This window comes from Chelonoidis abingdonii, chromosome 8 (assembly GCF_003597395.2).
Source record: "Chelonoidis abingdonii isolate Lonesome George chromosome 8, CheloAbing_2.0, whole genome shotgun sequence".
Lineage (NCBI taxonomy): Eukaryota > Metazoa > Chordata > Testudines > Testudinidae > Chelonoidis > Chelonoidis abingdonii.
The window spans coordinates 63,643,867-63,659,978 of NC_133776.1; the positions used below are offsets into that span (position 1 = coordinate 63,643,867).

Genomic DNA, 16,112 nt, shown 5'->3' on the forward strand with positions numbered 1-16,112 from the left:
CCATGCCGGGGGAGGGGGGGGCTCCTCCCCTGCTGCTGCCCCTTACTGTAGCCTCACTGCCAAAAGCAGTGACTGAGGGAAGGGGGGCAGTTGTACTGGTGGAGGGTCCCCCTGGAAAATGAAAGGGTCCAAGGGGGAAGGGCAGACTGCCCTGGCAGTAGGGTAGAGGGGGCACTAGGACCCTGTGGCGGCAGTTAATGTAGGCAGGCAGCATGGAGCTGCAGGGGATAGGGAGAGACAAACACTTTGCTCCAGACCCAGGGAGGTGCATGGGGGCAGCAAAGGGGAGCCAGGGCACACTCAGGGGAGGCACAGCGGAGGGCAGCAGGTGGGGCCAGGAGGGAGACCTGGCCCCGAACATTTGTGGAGCTGGGCTCGGACCCTCAATATTGCTGGAGCCAGGAGGCGGAGTCAGAGAGTGCTCCATTTTCTTGCCAGTAGGTACTGCATCTTTTCTTACCGGTCCTCCATACCCACCCGTACCCGCTTACTTTCACCTCTGGCTTCTAAGTTCTCTACTCCATGGCAGGGAGCCTGGAAGTGCTGGGGGCCCAGCACAAGATGGGGAGCCTTGCAGCCAGGTGCCTGGAAGCCTTTGCAACCCTGGGAGCTCAAGCTGGGACTCTCAGACTTCTAGGTCCCTGCTCCATGGCAGGGGACTGTTCAGACTTCCCCTAACTCCAAGGGCTCCTAGGTGGTCTGCAACTCCCTAGGGGCAGCCCAGAGCATCTCCCAGAGTTGGGGCAACTAGATGCTGAACTTCGTTTGGAATAATTGAAGTGCAACATTTTGGGTTTTTCACAAGACATCTTCCAGGAATTTCTGTTCCTCGGGAAACATAGCCATTTCTAGTTTTTGTTCTAATTTGGAACAAAAGCCTTTTTGAAATGTAGAATTTCCCATGGAATAGAAATTCTAAGTTCTGACCAGCTCCAATCAACTTTCTTTTTACCTCAGCCCTCTCTGGGGCATGCATTGCAGACAACCTGCCCCCTTTAACAGGGAACCACAATCCCTTATTTCCCCAATTCCCCACAAACACCCCCCCACAGTTCTGGGCACATGCCCTATTGCTCCTCTCCCATTGGTCTGCAAGCTCTGAGTTTCAATTACCTTACGACTGTCCCTCCCTGTGAGTTTTAACAATCAGTGTTGTGGGAATCGTCCTGCTGAGAATGATGGTCCTCAGAACCACAGGATTCTCACCCCCAGACTGCTTGCTTAGGCACAGAAGAGAGAAATTGACAGACTGGATCCAGTCCAATCTCCTGTCTCTAGCAGGAAAGTGCATGAAACCCTGCAGGGGGCAGTTATGGGATCACCTGTCTATAGGAAAGCCTGGGTTCCTGTTACTAAACTGGTAAACAACAGATATGCTGCTTGTTTGGCTGCTTAGGAAATCTGACGTGAGAGTGAAATGTCTGGAACATTCAGGCTGTCTTGTCAGTCGTTGGTCTCTTGAATTGCTCATTTTTCTCTGAATAGTCATGGAACGCATGGCCCAGCTCTCCATGCTGCAGCTGCTGGTGTACCTCTTACCTCCCTGTAACAGTGACACCCTGTACCAGCTATTGCAGTTCCTGAACAAAGTGGCACAGCATGCTCAGGATTCCACAGGTCCAGAGAGACAAAAGGTACTGGTTTCAAATGCTCCTGCATGTATCTTATTATATGGAGATATACCTATCTCATAGAGCTGGAAAGGACCTTGAAAGGTCATTGAGTCCAGTCCCCTGCCTTCATGGTGGGCCCAAGTACAGTTCCTGACAGATTTTTGCCCCAGATCCCTAAATGGCCCCCTCAAGGACTGAGCTCACAACCCTGGGTTTAGTAGGCCGATGCTCAAACGATTAAGCTATCCCTCCCCCTCAAGTGTCCACCCTGCAGCACAGCTAGGGCCTGAGAAGGAGGCCTGGGACCCACAAGGAACAGACTGTGAACTGCCCTGACATCTTCTGTAGGGATGGTAACATGAGAAGGACAGTGCCAGTTGCTTGCCAGTGATCTGTGCCTCTTTACTTTTTCAGTTTTTGCAGCATCAGAGTACAGTGTTCTAGAAGGATTTTGCAGGTTTTCTGAATAGTGGCTTTGTGTTGTGATTGGATCCCATATAAGCTACATCCTTCCCACATTCTGCCATGGCCTCAAAAGGCATTACTCTTGTACTTCTGTGCCTCTGGTTTCCTGCACTATATACTGGGTGGCAATATATGTCAAAGTTGAAGGGCTCTGGTTAATTATTCTGCACCCAGCACTCTGCAGTCCTTCTTCTGCAGGAGTCCTGTTCACATTGCTCAAGGACTAGTGGATTTGAAAACAGTCAGTTTCAGGGATAGTTCTAAATGGTTAAACTAAACATGGAAATCTGGACTCCGCCCATACTGAAAACAACCTTAAGCCATCCCAGCTCCTTGGTGTTCCTCCAGCCATACCACCTTGTGCTGTGAGCCTGTCAGATCTAGCAAGCTAAATGAGGTTGGGTTAAAAATCCCCAGAAAAACCTACACAAAGTAGCATTTGGTGTTAGTGACTAGACAGGAGCACCCTTCCTGCTGCGTCAGCACAGAGCCACTTGACAGCACAGCACTAAGGTAGCTGCAGGAAGTGCTTTGTGCCAGATGAGATACACAACTGAAGTCCTGACCATCTGTGGTCATTTAAAGACCCCATGCAAGAATTATGAAAGTATCCCTGGTATCCTGGCTAAATTTCCATTTAGAGGCTGTAGGCAAGACGAATTACCTGCAGCATCCTTAAATTGCCTGTGCAGCCACAATTGAGCATAATACATATTATATGACATTGTCTGCTTCCTGTCCTGAACTGTTCTATACTGTTTCTGTGTATTGTTTAACAATTGTCATGTTCCACCTCAGAGATGGCGGGTGAAGTTGTTCTTGTATATAGGCTGTAGAGTGTCCTGGGATGGAACGGGCTATGGAAATGTTATTTGTTACTTTATTATTTGAGCTGTGAAACTGAGATCCCAGCATGTTGCTTATAGATGCTTATAGAAGGTGGGAGGGAGGGAGCTTTCAGACACTGCAAGCCAGCTCAAAAAATTCTCCTTGGCCTGCTTGCTGATCTAGTGGCAGCACAATGGCAGATAGAATCTTTGCTTACAGGGTAGCAGAGACGAGGGTGGAGAAGGAGCGTCTCACTGTGCTATGAACCAACCCTGTTCTTCTCCTGGGAAGTGGTACTCAGCAGCCTTCCTTTCGACTCAGTCATGGGGTGAGGGAGAGCACCTGGAGCAAGTTGTGTTACTGGGTTGATATCTGACACCAATTTTTGTGTTTGGTTGTTGGATTCCTGGAAATAAAATGACAGCCTCAAATTTGGCTACAATTTTTGGCCCCAACCTGCTGCAAAGAGAGAAGCTTCTGGAGAGAAACCACAGTGCCCATGCCGTGGAAATCGAAAACAGCGCTTCTATCATCCTCGTGCTCCAGAGTTTAATTGAGAACTATGAAGCCTTGTTCATGGTAGGGAAGGAGGCATTTACAATGAACACATTTCCTAATCTTCCCCTCCTCTTTGCAGTCTCCTGTCATGGCAGTGGAGCGGTGCAGCGGCCACAGCCTGCCTTCTTAGTAGGGAGCTTTGTAACTGGCCTCAGAGACTTGATTTGTTCATTATGTAAGCGGGAGAATGGTCCTGCTATTGTGGGGAACTTTCCTAGCTTCTGCACTACCCTGGTGAAATGGGCTAGTGGAAGGATCTGAGTCCTTGCTCCCACTTCCTTTACCCAGAGGCCTCCCTGCCCTTGAGGACTCCCCTTGCACTCTCCTGTCCGGCAGAGTCCTCTTAACCCCGACAAGGCTGGGTCCAGGTTTCCTGGGGAGCTCGACCCCCAGCCTTGCTGTGGTCACCTAGGACAGGGACTAGGGTGTCCCCACTCCAGGATGCTCTCTCCACACTGGATACTTCCGTGACCCACTGATCCTTTCATACAATTTAAAGCAAATATAACGTATTTAATCAATAATTAATTGAAAAAAGAATAAGGAAAAATGGGAAAGATTAAAGGAAAACACATCACCCCACTCTGTGGCAGGGAACATCACAAACAATGTCTCTGGAATGTCAGGGCCATTCACAGTCTGTTCCTTGTAGGTCCCAGGCCTCCTTCTCAGGCGCTGGCTGTGCTGCAGGGATGCTGCGGGTTGGACACTTGCTCTGGTGGTGGCCACACAGCTCCGGGTTTTGGGTGGTGGGACCTTTCTTCCCAGCATCAGCCCCCCATCGCGTTAAGATCCCCCTCCCAGTCTGGCCTGCAAGGACCCTTGGCTGGAGGTGTCTTTCTGTGCTGGGCCCTTTGCCCAGGGTTCCCCCTTGGCTGGCCCCAGTTGCTCACCGCACCTGGCTTCAGACTGCTCCAGCTCCAGCTCCACTGTTCTAGCTCCGGCTCCACCCTGCCTCAGCACAGCTGCTGCTGCTGCTGCTGCTCTGCCTCCAGCCCCCTGGGATGCTTCTCTGGCCCCTCTGGCTCTGTGGCAGCAGCCCTGCTCCCAGCACAGGGTCTGCTCTGTGGGCTGCTTCCGTGATTCTGCTCCCAGCTCTAGGGTGAACAGATCACCACACTGAAATATCGGGACACATTGGGGTGCCATCAGCCCCGCCCACAGTCCACCCCTGCTCCTCCCAGGCTCCGTCTCCACTCTGCCCCAGGTCCTGCCCCCTCCCCGTGCCCTTCCTCATCCCCTGGCCTGATGCTGGCTTGCTGCATCCCTCCTCAGTCCCCTCACCCACTGCTCGCCTCCCTGCCCGCTCACTCGCCTGCCGGTTGCCTCCTCACCCCCCCGCCTGCCACTCACCCCTACAGTGCCGACTTCTCCTCTGCCGGGTGGGTGTTCACCCACCCCCCGCTTCTTTCCGTTGCTGCACTGCCCTTGCCCCACCCCAATTCCATCCCTTTCCCCCAAGTCCCAGCCCCTGTCCTGTCTCTTCTCCGCCTCCTCCCCCCTCCCTCCTGGAAAGTGCTAAGTGCCACCAAACAGCTGTTAGGCGGCAGGAAGTGCTGTGGGGGGAGGAGCGAAGAGCGGGGGGATCTTGGCTGCAGTTTTTCCCCATGGGTGCTCCAGCCCCAGACCACCCACAGGGTCAGCACCTCCCCTCCCACTCGCTTCCTTACCTGAAAATCAGGACTAATCGCGTCTCGATCGTACATTGATCGAGATGCAGGACAAAGGGTTAAATATCGGGACAGTCCCGATATTATTGGAACATCTGGTGATCCTACCCAGCTCTGACCTGTTTCCTGGGCTGCTTTTCTGGACCCTTTGGCTCGGTCCCACTCTGTCTGACCCAGGCAATTACAACTCACATGGAGGATGGGACCCACCCTGGCCTCCTTATTCCCTGATTAGCCTGCCTGCCCTGTCAATCAGGCTGACCTGGAGCATTGGCCTCTCCCCATTATTTAGTACTGGGAGCTGGCCAACCAAAACACCCCCACTGAATGTTAGTAAGGGGAAGACAGTCCCCTTACACTTGTGCTGATATGAGTTGTGTGGTAGAGATTCATTCTGGGTCACATCTGATTGGCTCTGGTAGGGGGATGTGGGGCAAAAGGTCATACAAGGAACTCTCTCCCTCTTTCCCCTCCCCTCTCATCTTCTGCAGCTCTTGCAAAGGCCAATCACAGAGCAGGCCCTGTGACCAGGAACTGCTTGCCTCTTACCACTTTCTGAGACCAAGTCACATGAATGCGGAAGAGGAGTAGCAGGGCCAAGGGTTCAGCCCCATTGCACTGCCCTGCCAAGCAGTGCCAGCTCCCTGGGAGAGGGACTTGCACTGTCCTCATTCACAGATAGTCCAGAAGGGACCCTTATGGCCATTATTCTGAGTTTCTGCAGGCACAGGCCAGAGAGTCATCCCAGAATTTCTCCCTGTACACCCCCCACTGCACAATTGGCAGATCTGTTCTGGGGCTTGGTTTTTTTCACCTTCCTCTGAAGCATTAAACATTCTCCACAGCTGCAGCTGAGACACCAGACAGGGCAGAGCAGTGCTCTGAGCTGGTACAGAGAATTTTCTTCCTAAGTGTTTGGCTGGTGTGCCTTGCTTACATGCTCAGGGTCAAACTGATGACTAGGTTTCTATTTGGGAAGAAACTTCCCCCCAGGTCAGAGAGACAGGGACCTTGTTTTTCCCCCCACTTTCCTTGGCAAGATGGGGTGTGAATCATCTACTGGGATCACCTGGGCATCTCACATCTGGGTGAAATTTGATGGCCTGTGATTACAGGAGGGCAGACCAGATGATCCAATGGTTCTTTCTGGCCTTAAATTCTATGAAAACTATGAAAATTGGCGAAAATCATGTCCAGGCTCTGCAGAGTGACATGAAATAACTCTGACCAAATGTTCCACCTCAGTGAGAAAATCAGGACTGCTTTTGAAAGACAGGACAGATTCCAGCACAAAGAAAGAACTGATGATGGACTATTTCAGGACCAAGAAAGAGCTGACCCATGAACACAGACAGGGTCAGAGGAAACTACCTAAAGGCTCAAAGGAGATGACAACACAACTGTCGTAGCAACTAGCTTCTGCACATGTGCCTGTATCACCTGCCCGGTGATGCAGGTCAATAATACATGCAGAGCTGTCGCCTGCTCTCTAGCTTACTCACACCTATTCTAAAGGCATTCCACTTCTGCACGGGGACAGGGAAAACAATTGGCATCTCCAAGACATGCAGCCTTATATGTTTGGGTTTGTATAATAAAATCTATTCAGAAAATATATCTCTGGGTGAAGAGGACATCAATCATACGAAGGCATTTGATTTGGTTTGGAGGGAAGCATTATGGAAAATAGCAAAATCATATGGAGTTCCAGATAAGATAATTGCAATTATAAATGTTAGGTAAAAAGAGTCCTGTAGTGCTGTAAGAATGAAGAAGCTGGTTTAAGTCAAAGTTTGGTGTAAGACAAGGGGGCATGGAATCACCTCTGCTTTTCATCATGTTCTTTAACTGCACGGTAAGAATGTTAGATGAGTGGGAGGGTGTGATATTGGAGGATCTAGAATTAAGCTCCTTTGCTTATCCAGATGACATTGTGCAAGTGGGAGACACATTTGAATTAATGATATTACGCTTTGCTCCTTTGGAAAATTGTTGTAGTCCTTGTGGACGTACAATAAATGCCAAGAAGATGAAATGGTTGTACCTTGGAGAAGAGATAATAGATAAAGTGTTGAAAGGTAGCTGTGGTGATGTTGCAGAACAAGTAGAATGCTATGTGTATCGAGGAAGCTTGGTCACTCTGCCAAGGGTTCCATCAAGGATGAAGTTAAAAGGCAATGTGCTTTAGCTACATGTGCTGAACTGATGAAATTTATGGATTGATGAAAACATTCTGTTTGGTTCCAAAGTGCTATCAAGGTTACTCACTGGTCTGGAAGCAGTATCATTAAATAAAACAGACATCAGAAAGCTGGAGGCAGTCAAGATGAGTTCTCTGAAAGATGGCGGGTGTAAGGTGGAACAATTTAAAGACAAATGAAGAAGTTAGAAGGAGAGTAGGAAGTGAAATCAAGGTACAGGATTGGCTACAATTGACAAAATTATGATGGGGAGGACACTGCAGAAGACAAACAAATGAAAGGATGACAAAGAGGACAAAGAAAATAATCCAGGCAGAACCAAGGTTAGTTCAGCCTAAATGATGACTAGATGATAAAACATGGTATGCAGGGACATGACCAGGCTAGGCAGGGGAAAGGTATCTACATAGCGAAAGTATGAGCCCACCCATCAGTTTCCTCCTCTTAAACATCAAATCAAGGGGAAAATGTAAAAAAGGTTGCATCTAATACATAAGGAGAAACCCACAACAAGCAGTGAGCTGTAATAGCAACTAGAGGTAATTTGTACCTGTATCTCAGTGATCAGTATGCTCCATCCCCAGTTCCCGAGTGCACACAGTGTTTCTGATTGGGCTGCATGCTAAATGCAGGCTCTGGCAGTTAGAAATAAGTCTTAGGGAACATGGCTTGTCTTTTTGCTGCTCATCAACTGCATCAAGTGTGGTTGGCTCCTGACTCCAACTCACCTTTGTTTTAACACATATGATGCAATAGGAAGATGTATCAATCACCACATGAGTCCCTGAACTGTTACAGCTCAGCCATCTCCACTTGACTTTCAGCAGCCCACACCAGCTGTGCATATAAGTGAATCTGCAGCGCCACAAGGTATGTAATCTGGGGATGGCTTCATGGGCCATGGCAAAAGCAGCAATGAAGATCCCATTAATGTTGTGCTGTGGGAAAACAGTTCCAGTCTCAGCCCATTTTTAATAATTCTAGTATCATGCACTTTGTCTCGTACTCTATGTACATGTTCAGGAACCTGCTGTGATAATTCATTGAGGCCTGCATCACTAAATAGTACCCTTCTTGGCCATGTTCTCCTGGGCTTGTGTCAAGGTTCCTTCCCCACTCTGAACTCTAGGGTACAGATGTAGGGACCTGCATGAGAACCTCTAAGCTTAATTACCAGCTTAGATCTGGTTTTACTGCCACCACCCAAATCCTTTAAGAGTTATTTGGGAAACTCTGTCTACCTTCCCCCCAGACTATCTCCCTCTCAGGAGCCTTGAGAAACTTCTCCACCAAGTTCCTGGTGAACACAGATCCAAACCCTTGGATCTTAAAACAAGGAAAAATCACTCAGGTTCTTAAAAAGAAGGCTTTTAATTAAAGAAAGAAAGGTAAAAATCATCTCTGTAAAATCAGGATGGAAAATAACTTTACAGGGTAATCAGATTCACAGAGCCCAGAGGAACCCCCTCTAGCCTTAGGTTCAAAGTTACAGCAAACAGAGGTAAACCCTCTTAGCAAAAGGAACATTTACAAGTTGAGAAAACAAAGATAAAACTAACACACCTTGCCTGGCTGTTACTTACAAGTTTGAAATATCAGAGACTGCTTCAGAAAGATTTGGAGAGCATGGATTGATGTCTGGTCCCAAGAGTGAACCATCCCCAAAACAAAGAGCACACAAACAAAAGCCTTCCCCCCTCCACCAAGATTTGAAAGTATCTTGTCCTCTTATTGGTCCTTTGGGTCAGGTGTCAGCCAGGTTACCTGAGCTTCTTAACCCTTTACAGGTAAAAGGATTTTTGGTGTCTCTGGCCAGGAGGGATTTTATAGTATTGTACATAGGAGGGTGTTCCCTTCCCTTTATAGTTATGACATCTTGTCTCTTTGCAGGCACAGAAAGGGCACACGAGTTCAGTCTCTAGTGCAATACAGATTGGGAAGTCCAGTTATTCAAACCCCTCAAAGACTTTTATTGGCCTTCCTTGATTTCATGATTTGGGGCTACTTCTACGTAATGCTATGCAACTAGAGCTGAGCAAATTGATATTTTTTTCTTTGGTTCAGGAGGCCAAACCAAACAATCCTGAAAATATTTCAGTTTGGTACAAACAAAAACTTGCATTTATTTTTGGTTTCTCTCACTGAAATGAGAAAACTGGAAAAAAAATAATTTCAGTTTGAACAAAACATTTTGTTTGATTCCAAACAATTTTTTCTTAATTTTTTGTTTGTTTTTTTACAAAATAAATTAAATTTCTAAACAAAATGCTGTTTTTATATCATAAGTCCAAACATTTAATTTCAAAATGGCTGAAATGAAATGTTTGACTTTTTAAAAACAGTTTTCCATTTTTTTACTGCCCAAAACTGTTTGCTGAATTTGATCTGAATTTACAAGCCTCCATCCAGCTCTAAATGCAAATTTCCATGACAGCAGCATCCAGGAGGAACTGTCTAGGGAAGCTAGTTTCCACAGCTCAGTCCTTCCAGTTGTGGTCAAGGGGCAGATCCCTAAGCAGAGCTCCACTCCCTCAGTGACTACCATCCTGGAGTGCGGTACAAAATAAATGGCTCCATGAGGAAGTGTGGGGGTGGAGTTGCAACAATAACTCCCTTCACTGCTGGTCTCACTCTCTGGCTCTCCACAAGTCCTGCAGCAACCTCCTCCGCCACCAGGCTGCAGAACCACAGATACCTGCCGATGACTTTCAAAGCCCCAGCAGAAATCTCTGGGTGACAAGGCATGCAAGTTGAGCCATCATCTTGGCCTTTATTTTGAGACAAAGACTGAGAAATTATACCTGTTGCTAAGGCCTTATGCGAGTGTCCTGTGGACTTATGGGAGTTTGACATCTTCTTCAACAATTCCACATGGGCTCCCAGAAGGCCTTTTGAAATCTCCCAGAAGCCACGGCTTCAGGAAGATGTGCTGGAAAGTGCAACCACAACAATAGAGTTAGTTTGGGCTCATGGTGCTCCGGTATCACATTTGTCAGTCCTACTAGTTCAACGATCAATACTTTACCGTCCACTTTGCCCATTGTCTAGGAATCCCTGCAGAGTAATCTCCCAGTTTGACAATGCAGCCTTGCTCTCTGCACAGACTCACTAGGAAAAGTGTGAAGTAATATATTCATGTAAAGTCAGTGCATTGTGTTTGTGGGTAAACGGCACAAGTCTTTAGGCCTTGCATCAAACCCTTGTGTGTTTGGAGAGTAGTGGCTTAGTAGTTTCTGCTTGTTTTTCCTCTGAGAGGAGCAAGTGCCATATTTACCTGTCTCTGTGACTTTTGCAGGTGTCTTCAGAGGTGCAGCATGACATCCTAAGGAGGCTGTTTCAGACAGAGCCTGATGTCATTGACTATCTCTTGCACAGGAAGTTCAACACCACTCTGTAAGTCCTTGTCAAGAAAGAATTTGAAGTGCTGCTGCTGGGGTGCCTGGGCCATTAGCTTGCAGAAACCAAACTTTTGCAAAATGGCAGCAAATTCACATCAGTGACAATTTTGCAAATTATTCCTTCTGTTCTCTTCCCTGCCACCCTCACTCTCTCCCTCCTCCCCAACAACCCTTTCTGTCCCCTCCCTCTGAATTCCCAGTCTTTTGTCCCCCAGACCCCTCCTTCTCACCAAAACATTCCCTACCCCTACTGCTTCCTGTCCCCCTCAAACAGCACATTCCCCCTCCATCTTCCCCAGGCCATTCCCTCCTTCCTGCCCTAAAAGCTGCCCTCTTCATCCCCCACAAAAATTCTTCCCATCTTCTGTTTGCTCCCCCCTCCAAATATTCCTCTGCTCCTAGTGCCTCTCTGAGGCAAGAACCTACAGTGCCCCCCTCACTCAGCCCTCCTGTCTCCATTCCTCTCAATCTCTCAGGGTACATCTACACTGCAATAAAACATCTGCATCTGGCTATGTCAGCTGACTCAGGCTTGCGGAGCTCAGGCTGCGGGGCTATAAAATTGCAGTATAGATGTCTGAGCGTGGGCTGGAGCCCAGGCTATGGTACCCTCTCCCTCTCCAACCCCTTCCACAAATACATTCCAGACTACCTTCCTGGATGTTGTCTGTGCCAGTATGCATGCACCTGTTACTGTCTGCCTATGCCTACGTGTGTGTGCACCTGACAGTGTCTATGTGCACCTGTGTGAAGCATGCTTGTGCCTGTGAGTTTGGCTGTGTTTGTGCCTGTATTTGTGTATGTGTGGGCATCTGTGCCTCTGTGTATACATTCATAGATTTCTAGATTCCAAGGCCAGAAGGGACCATTGTTATCATCTATTCTGACCACCTGGATAACATAGGCCAGAGCACTTGCCCCAAATTATTCCCAGAAAAACAGCCAAACAATTTAAAAATTGCCAGTGATGGAGAATCAACCATGACCATTGTTAAATTGTTCCAATGGTTAATTTCTCTCACCATTAAAAATATATGCTTTATTTCCAGTCTGAATTTGTCTAACTTCAACTTCCAGGCACTAGATTGGACAGCCCATTATTAAATATTTGTTCCCTGTGTAAATACTTATAGACTGTGATCAAGTCACCCTTCAACCTTCTCTTTGAACTCTTTGAATAGATTGAACTCCTTGAGACTATTACTATAAGGTATGTTTGCTTAATCATTCTTGTGGCTTTTCTCTGACCCTCTCCAATTTATCAATATCCATCTTGAATTGTCAATACCAGAACTGGACACAGGATTCCAGCATCGGCCGCCGCGCTAGTGCCAATTAGGAGGTAAAATAACCTCTCTCTTCCTACTTGAGATTCCCCTGTTTATGCATCCCAGGATCGTATTAGCCCTTTTGGCCACAGCATAGCACTAGGAGCTCATGTTCAGCTGATTATGCACCACGACCCCCCAGTTCCTTTTCAGAATCATTGCTTCCCAGGATAGAATCCACTATCACGTAGAGATGCCTACAATCTTTGTGTAGATGGATACATTTACATTTAGCTGTTTCAGAACACACATTGTTTGCTTTTGGCCATCTTACTAAGTGATCCAGATCGCTCTGTGTCAGTGACCTGTCCTCCTCATTGTTTACCACCCACCCCAATCTTTGTGCCATCTGGAAATTTTATCAGTGATGATTTTAGGTTATCTTCTAGGGCATTAATAAAAATGTTAAATAGCGTAGGGCCAGGAACTGATCTCTGCAGGACCCCACCTGTAACACACCCGCTCAATGATGATTCCTTGTTTACAATTCATTTTTGAGACCTATCAATTAGCTAGCTTTTAATCCACTTAATTTGTGTTGAGTTAATTTGATATTATTTTAGTTTTTTAATCAAAATGTCATATGGTACCAAATCAAATGCCTTACAGAAGTCTAGGTATATTAACTATTATCTTTACCATCCAAATTTGTAATTTTTCATCAAAAAAAGAGATCATGTTAGCTTGACAGGATCTATTTTCCATAAATCCATGTTGATTGGCATTAATTATAGTACCCTCCTTGAATTCTTTATTAATCAAGTCCCACATCAGCCGCTCCGTTATCTTGCCTGGGATCAATGTTAGGCTGACAGATCTATAATTACCCAGCTCATCCCGTTTACCCAGCCTGCTTGTGTCTATGTGTTGTGAGATTCATAGGCCAGTTAGCTCAGGTATTTTTAAGTTGACAGTCTGCTATCCACCCAGGGCCTCAAAGATTCTCAACCCATGTGGCTTATTAAAAAAAATGTGACTGCATCAAATTTATACACTTTATTAAAATGGTTAAACTAAAATCAGACCAAGAAAACATATCACCAAACCTAAGCTATTATTAATAAATATTAATTTAACTTAACAATAAAGCAGCTATCAAATCATGATCAAATCAACAACCCAAACAAGTTAGTCTCTACATTGGATTGGTGTGCAAGCATCAAATTAGTTAAATCATCACATTGATGACAAAAGAATCTGAGGGATGGCTGTCCACTTGGTTATAAATTCCAAGTAAAGAATTTCACGCATGTCACTGAAATCTATAACTTAAAGCTGGTTCAACCTCTTAATACTGAAACCAAATTATTATCTAATGTCTAAACCACAACTTCAAAGCCACTTATAAGGATTCGTTTTTAGATTTAAGTTCTCCCCCTCATCCCCCAAGATGTTGTAATACAGACTTTAGCAGCATATTTGTGAAAAGCAGAAGTTTGACGATTATTTACCAGAAATTAAAGATGACCACCTCAAACTTCTCAGGACCTTTCAACACAGAACACACTTTCATGAGCATGTTTATGAGACAATATTTAGGGCTGTTGAAAGCTGGGAACTTTTCTTTCTGGGGTCTTCCCCGTGTGAGCTTTATGGGTGATTAAACACGGGCACACAGTCACATGTCCACCTTCACACCCTAAAAATAAAGAAAATTAAAATGCTGGGATGTCTCCCAGTTAATAATAAACAAAATATTTTTTTTTTAAAGAAAAAGTAAAATAAGATACTTTTGATCACTGGGGTTCCAAACCCTCCAGCTCTCACTGTCTTCTGGACTCTCGTAGAGCAGGAGCTGAAGCTGCAGTCAAGGAGCCAGAGAGTGATGATCTGCTGGTTGAGTGCTCCTGACTAGTAGGCCTCCTTCAGGGTAGGGAGGCTGATCCAAGACTGGAGTGGCCTAACTGTTGATGCCATAACTCTCTCCCCCCAAGAAGGCCAGTCATGGATGTTCAGCAAGGTTAGCCTGCCTTTAGGGAGCTTGTTGACTGGAAAGGTAATGCTTCTTGGACTTCCGTTGGTTCTTCTGGTGTATAAATTCCACTTGCTGTACCTCTCCTTCTAGTCTTCAGACAAACCAGAAGCAAGGCCCAGTTTGACACCATGTGAGCTGGTCTAGTCAAGTTTGAATTAGGACAGCATTAGCGAGCATCAATTGGGAAAGTCCAACTTAGCCAGGAATCTAAAAAATATCTGGTGGTTGCTTGTCACAGAGACCACCCAGAGGGTTGGTCTCTGACCCTCCGGAAATACTGAAAATTCAGACAGGTGAGACAACCTTTGGTTTTATTGAGTGAAAGTTCAATATACAAACATTTATAAAAATAACTAACAGGAAAACCCTAGCAGCAGAACCAGTCGCTGAACAATAAATTAATTCATCAGCAAAATTAAAATGAATTCATACTTAAGATAAATTTAGTCATCTACAGTTTCTTCTCTGTTATTCTAAAAAAACAGACAAATGCTCTGATTCTTCTTGCAAGCAAGGCAATTACAGGAAAGTGTCTATTTTGGAACTGGTCTCTAGGTGAACCAGCTTGTCATCTGAAATCTATATAGTGACAGAAACAAGGATAGCTCATCAAGATGATATACATTTTAAATATGTGTGTATTTTATATAAAGTCTGTGTGCCTATACAAGCTATTCTCCTTGCAGTATGCACGCAGCGGGGCCTGTGTGTTTGCCTAGGCCTGTGTCTGTTTCTGTGTGTGTACACATGTGTCAGCACTGCATGCACGCATCTGGCTATGTGTTTGTGTGTGCATATGTCTTTGGGTGCGTTTGTCTGTAGTCATCGCTGCCGCCTTGCTGGTTAAAGTGAGGGTGCTTGGTGGGTGAGCCCGACCCCTGGATCGCAGTGGGATGGAGTGGGAAAGTTCAGTGCTCCAAAAAGTGCTGACCAGCACCACAACAGCAAAGATAAAAAGAGTCAAGCAGGCTAGCCGGTAAGGGGTAGCAGCAAGCTTTGCCAGTGCCCCATACGAGCTGTGCCATCTGACTGAGCCTGCCCAGTGGGAGGAGACAGCCCACTGCTTAGAGCCACTCCCGACAGCCTTTCTGAAACTTGCTTGAAGGTCAGAGTGGTTTGAAAGGTCACCCACGGTTTCTCTTTTCTCCTAGAAGCACAGACAGTGATACATCTACAGAGAAGCATCCTCGCTCCTTACTGGCCAGCCAAAACTGCATGCTGGCAAGCGATCAGGTTTCCTCGCATCTGTACAGCCACGTCTCATTCCTAAACCTGCATATTGAGAATAGGCAGACCCAGGGCAGCTCAGGCTCCACCCTCACCTTTAATACATACCAAATGGGGCAACTTGTCCACCACAAAAAGAGAGACTCGGTCACCCAGGAAAGGGTGGGGACATCTTGGGAAGCATAAATCTCTGAGGGGACTTCTCCATTTGCAGTTATCACCTTCTAATTCATATCAGTGCAGCTCCCCAGGTGGGAGGCACTAGTATAAACTGCACAGATGTTTCACTGCCATATAACAGAGCTAGACCAGATAGTGCTAAACATGTAGGAGCCTGTCTACATTAGTACTTGCTGCTGCTGCCCCAGGGAATAACATTCTGATTTTTGCCAATGTAGACAAGAACTAAGGATACATTACACTGAATTCCTGCCTGGCCTCGCCAATGATTAGCAAGAACGTACAGAACATGTAGAGTTATTTAAAGGGTCTTCTGTAAAATTCTTGTTTGTTAAAGTCTGCTGGACAGTTAGCATACCACAAAGCTCTGTGTGTGTGTGTTCAGGAGGCAGTGTATGCGCAATGGCAGGAAAAGCACAGTTTGTGTGTCTGTGAGGCATGATGGCAGTGTGCGCCTGTTGCTGGTAGCAAGCCTAAAAAGCCCTGGGGCTGCTGTGGTAATCTAGCCGTCCAGTCCCAGACCTGGACTTTAGTGTCCACCAATCTGGTCCTGTCCCAAACCTGGACTTTTGCGTCCAAAGTTTGGGGGCTTACCTGAAACTCCCCCAAGCTCACTACCAGCTTGGATATTCTCGCTGCCACCAGATCAGGAATTAATCTATGGGGCCT

At 46.5% G+C, this 16,112-nt stretch overlaps 1 protein-coding gene across 1 annotated transcript in view; it reads left to right on the forward strand.

The window, feature by feature from the left end:
• Nucleotides 1-15,818, forward strand: part of ARHGAP36 (Rho GTPase activating protein 36) — a 62,960-nt gene extending 47,142 nt beyond the window's left edge. Inside the window, exons 8-11 of the mRNA XM_075068711.1 lie at nucleotides 1,486-1,633; nucleotides 3,308-3,485; nucleotides 10,631-10,728; nucleotides 15,188-15,818. Of these exons, the coding sequence (XP_074924812.1) occupies nucleotides 1,486-1,633; nucleotides 3,308-3,485; nucleotides 10,631-10,728; nucleotides 15,188-15,449 (686 nt within the window). The 3' untranslated portion in view covers nucleotides 15,450-15,818. The remainder of the gene's footprint in view (nucleotides 1-1,485; nucleotides 1,634-3,307; nucleotides 3,486-10,630; nucleotides 10,729-15,187) is intronic.
• The last annotated feature ends 294 nt before the right edge of the window (nucleotides 15,819-16,112 follow it).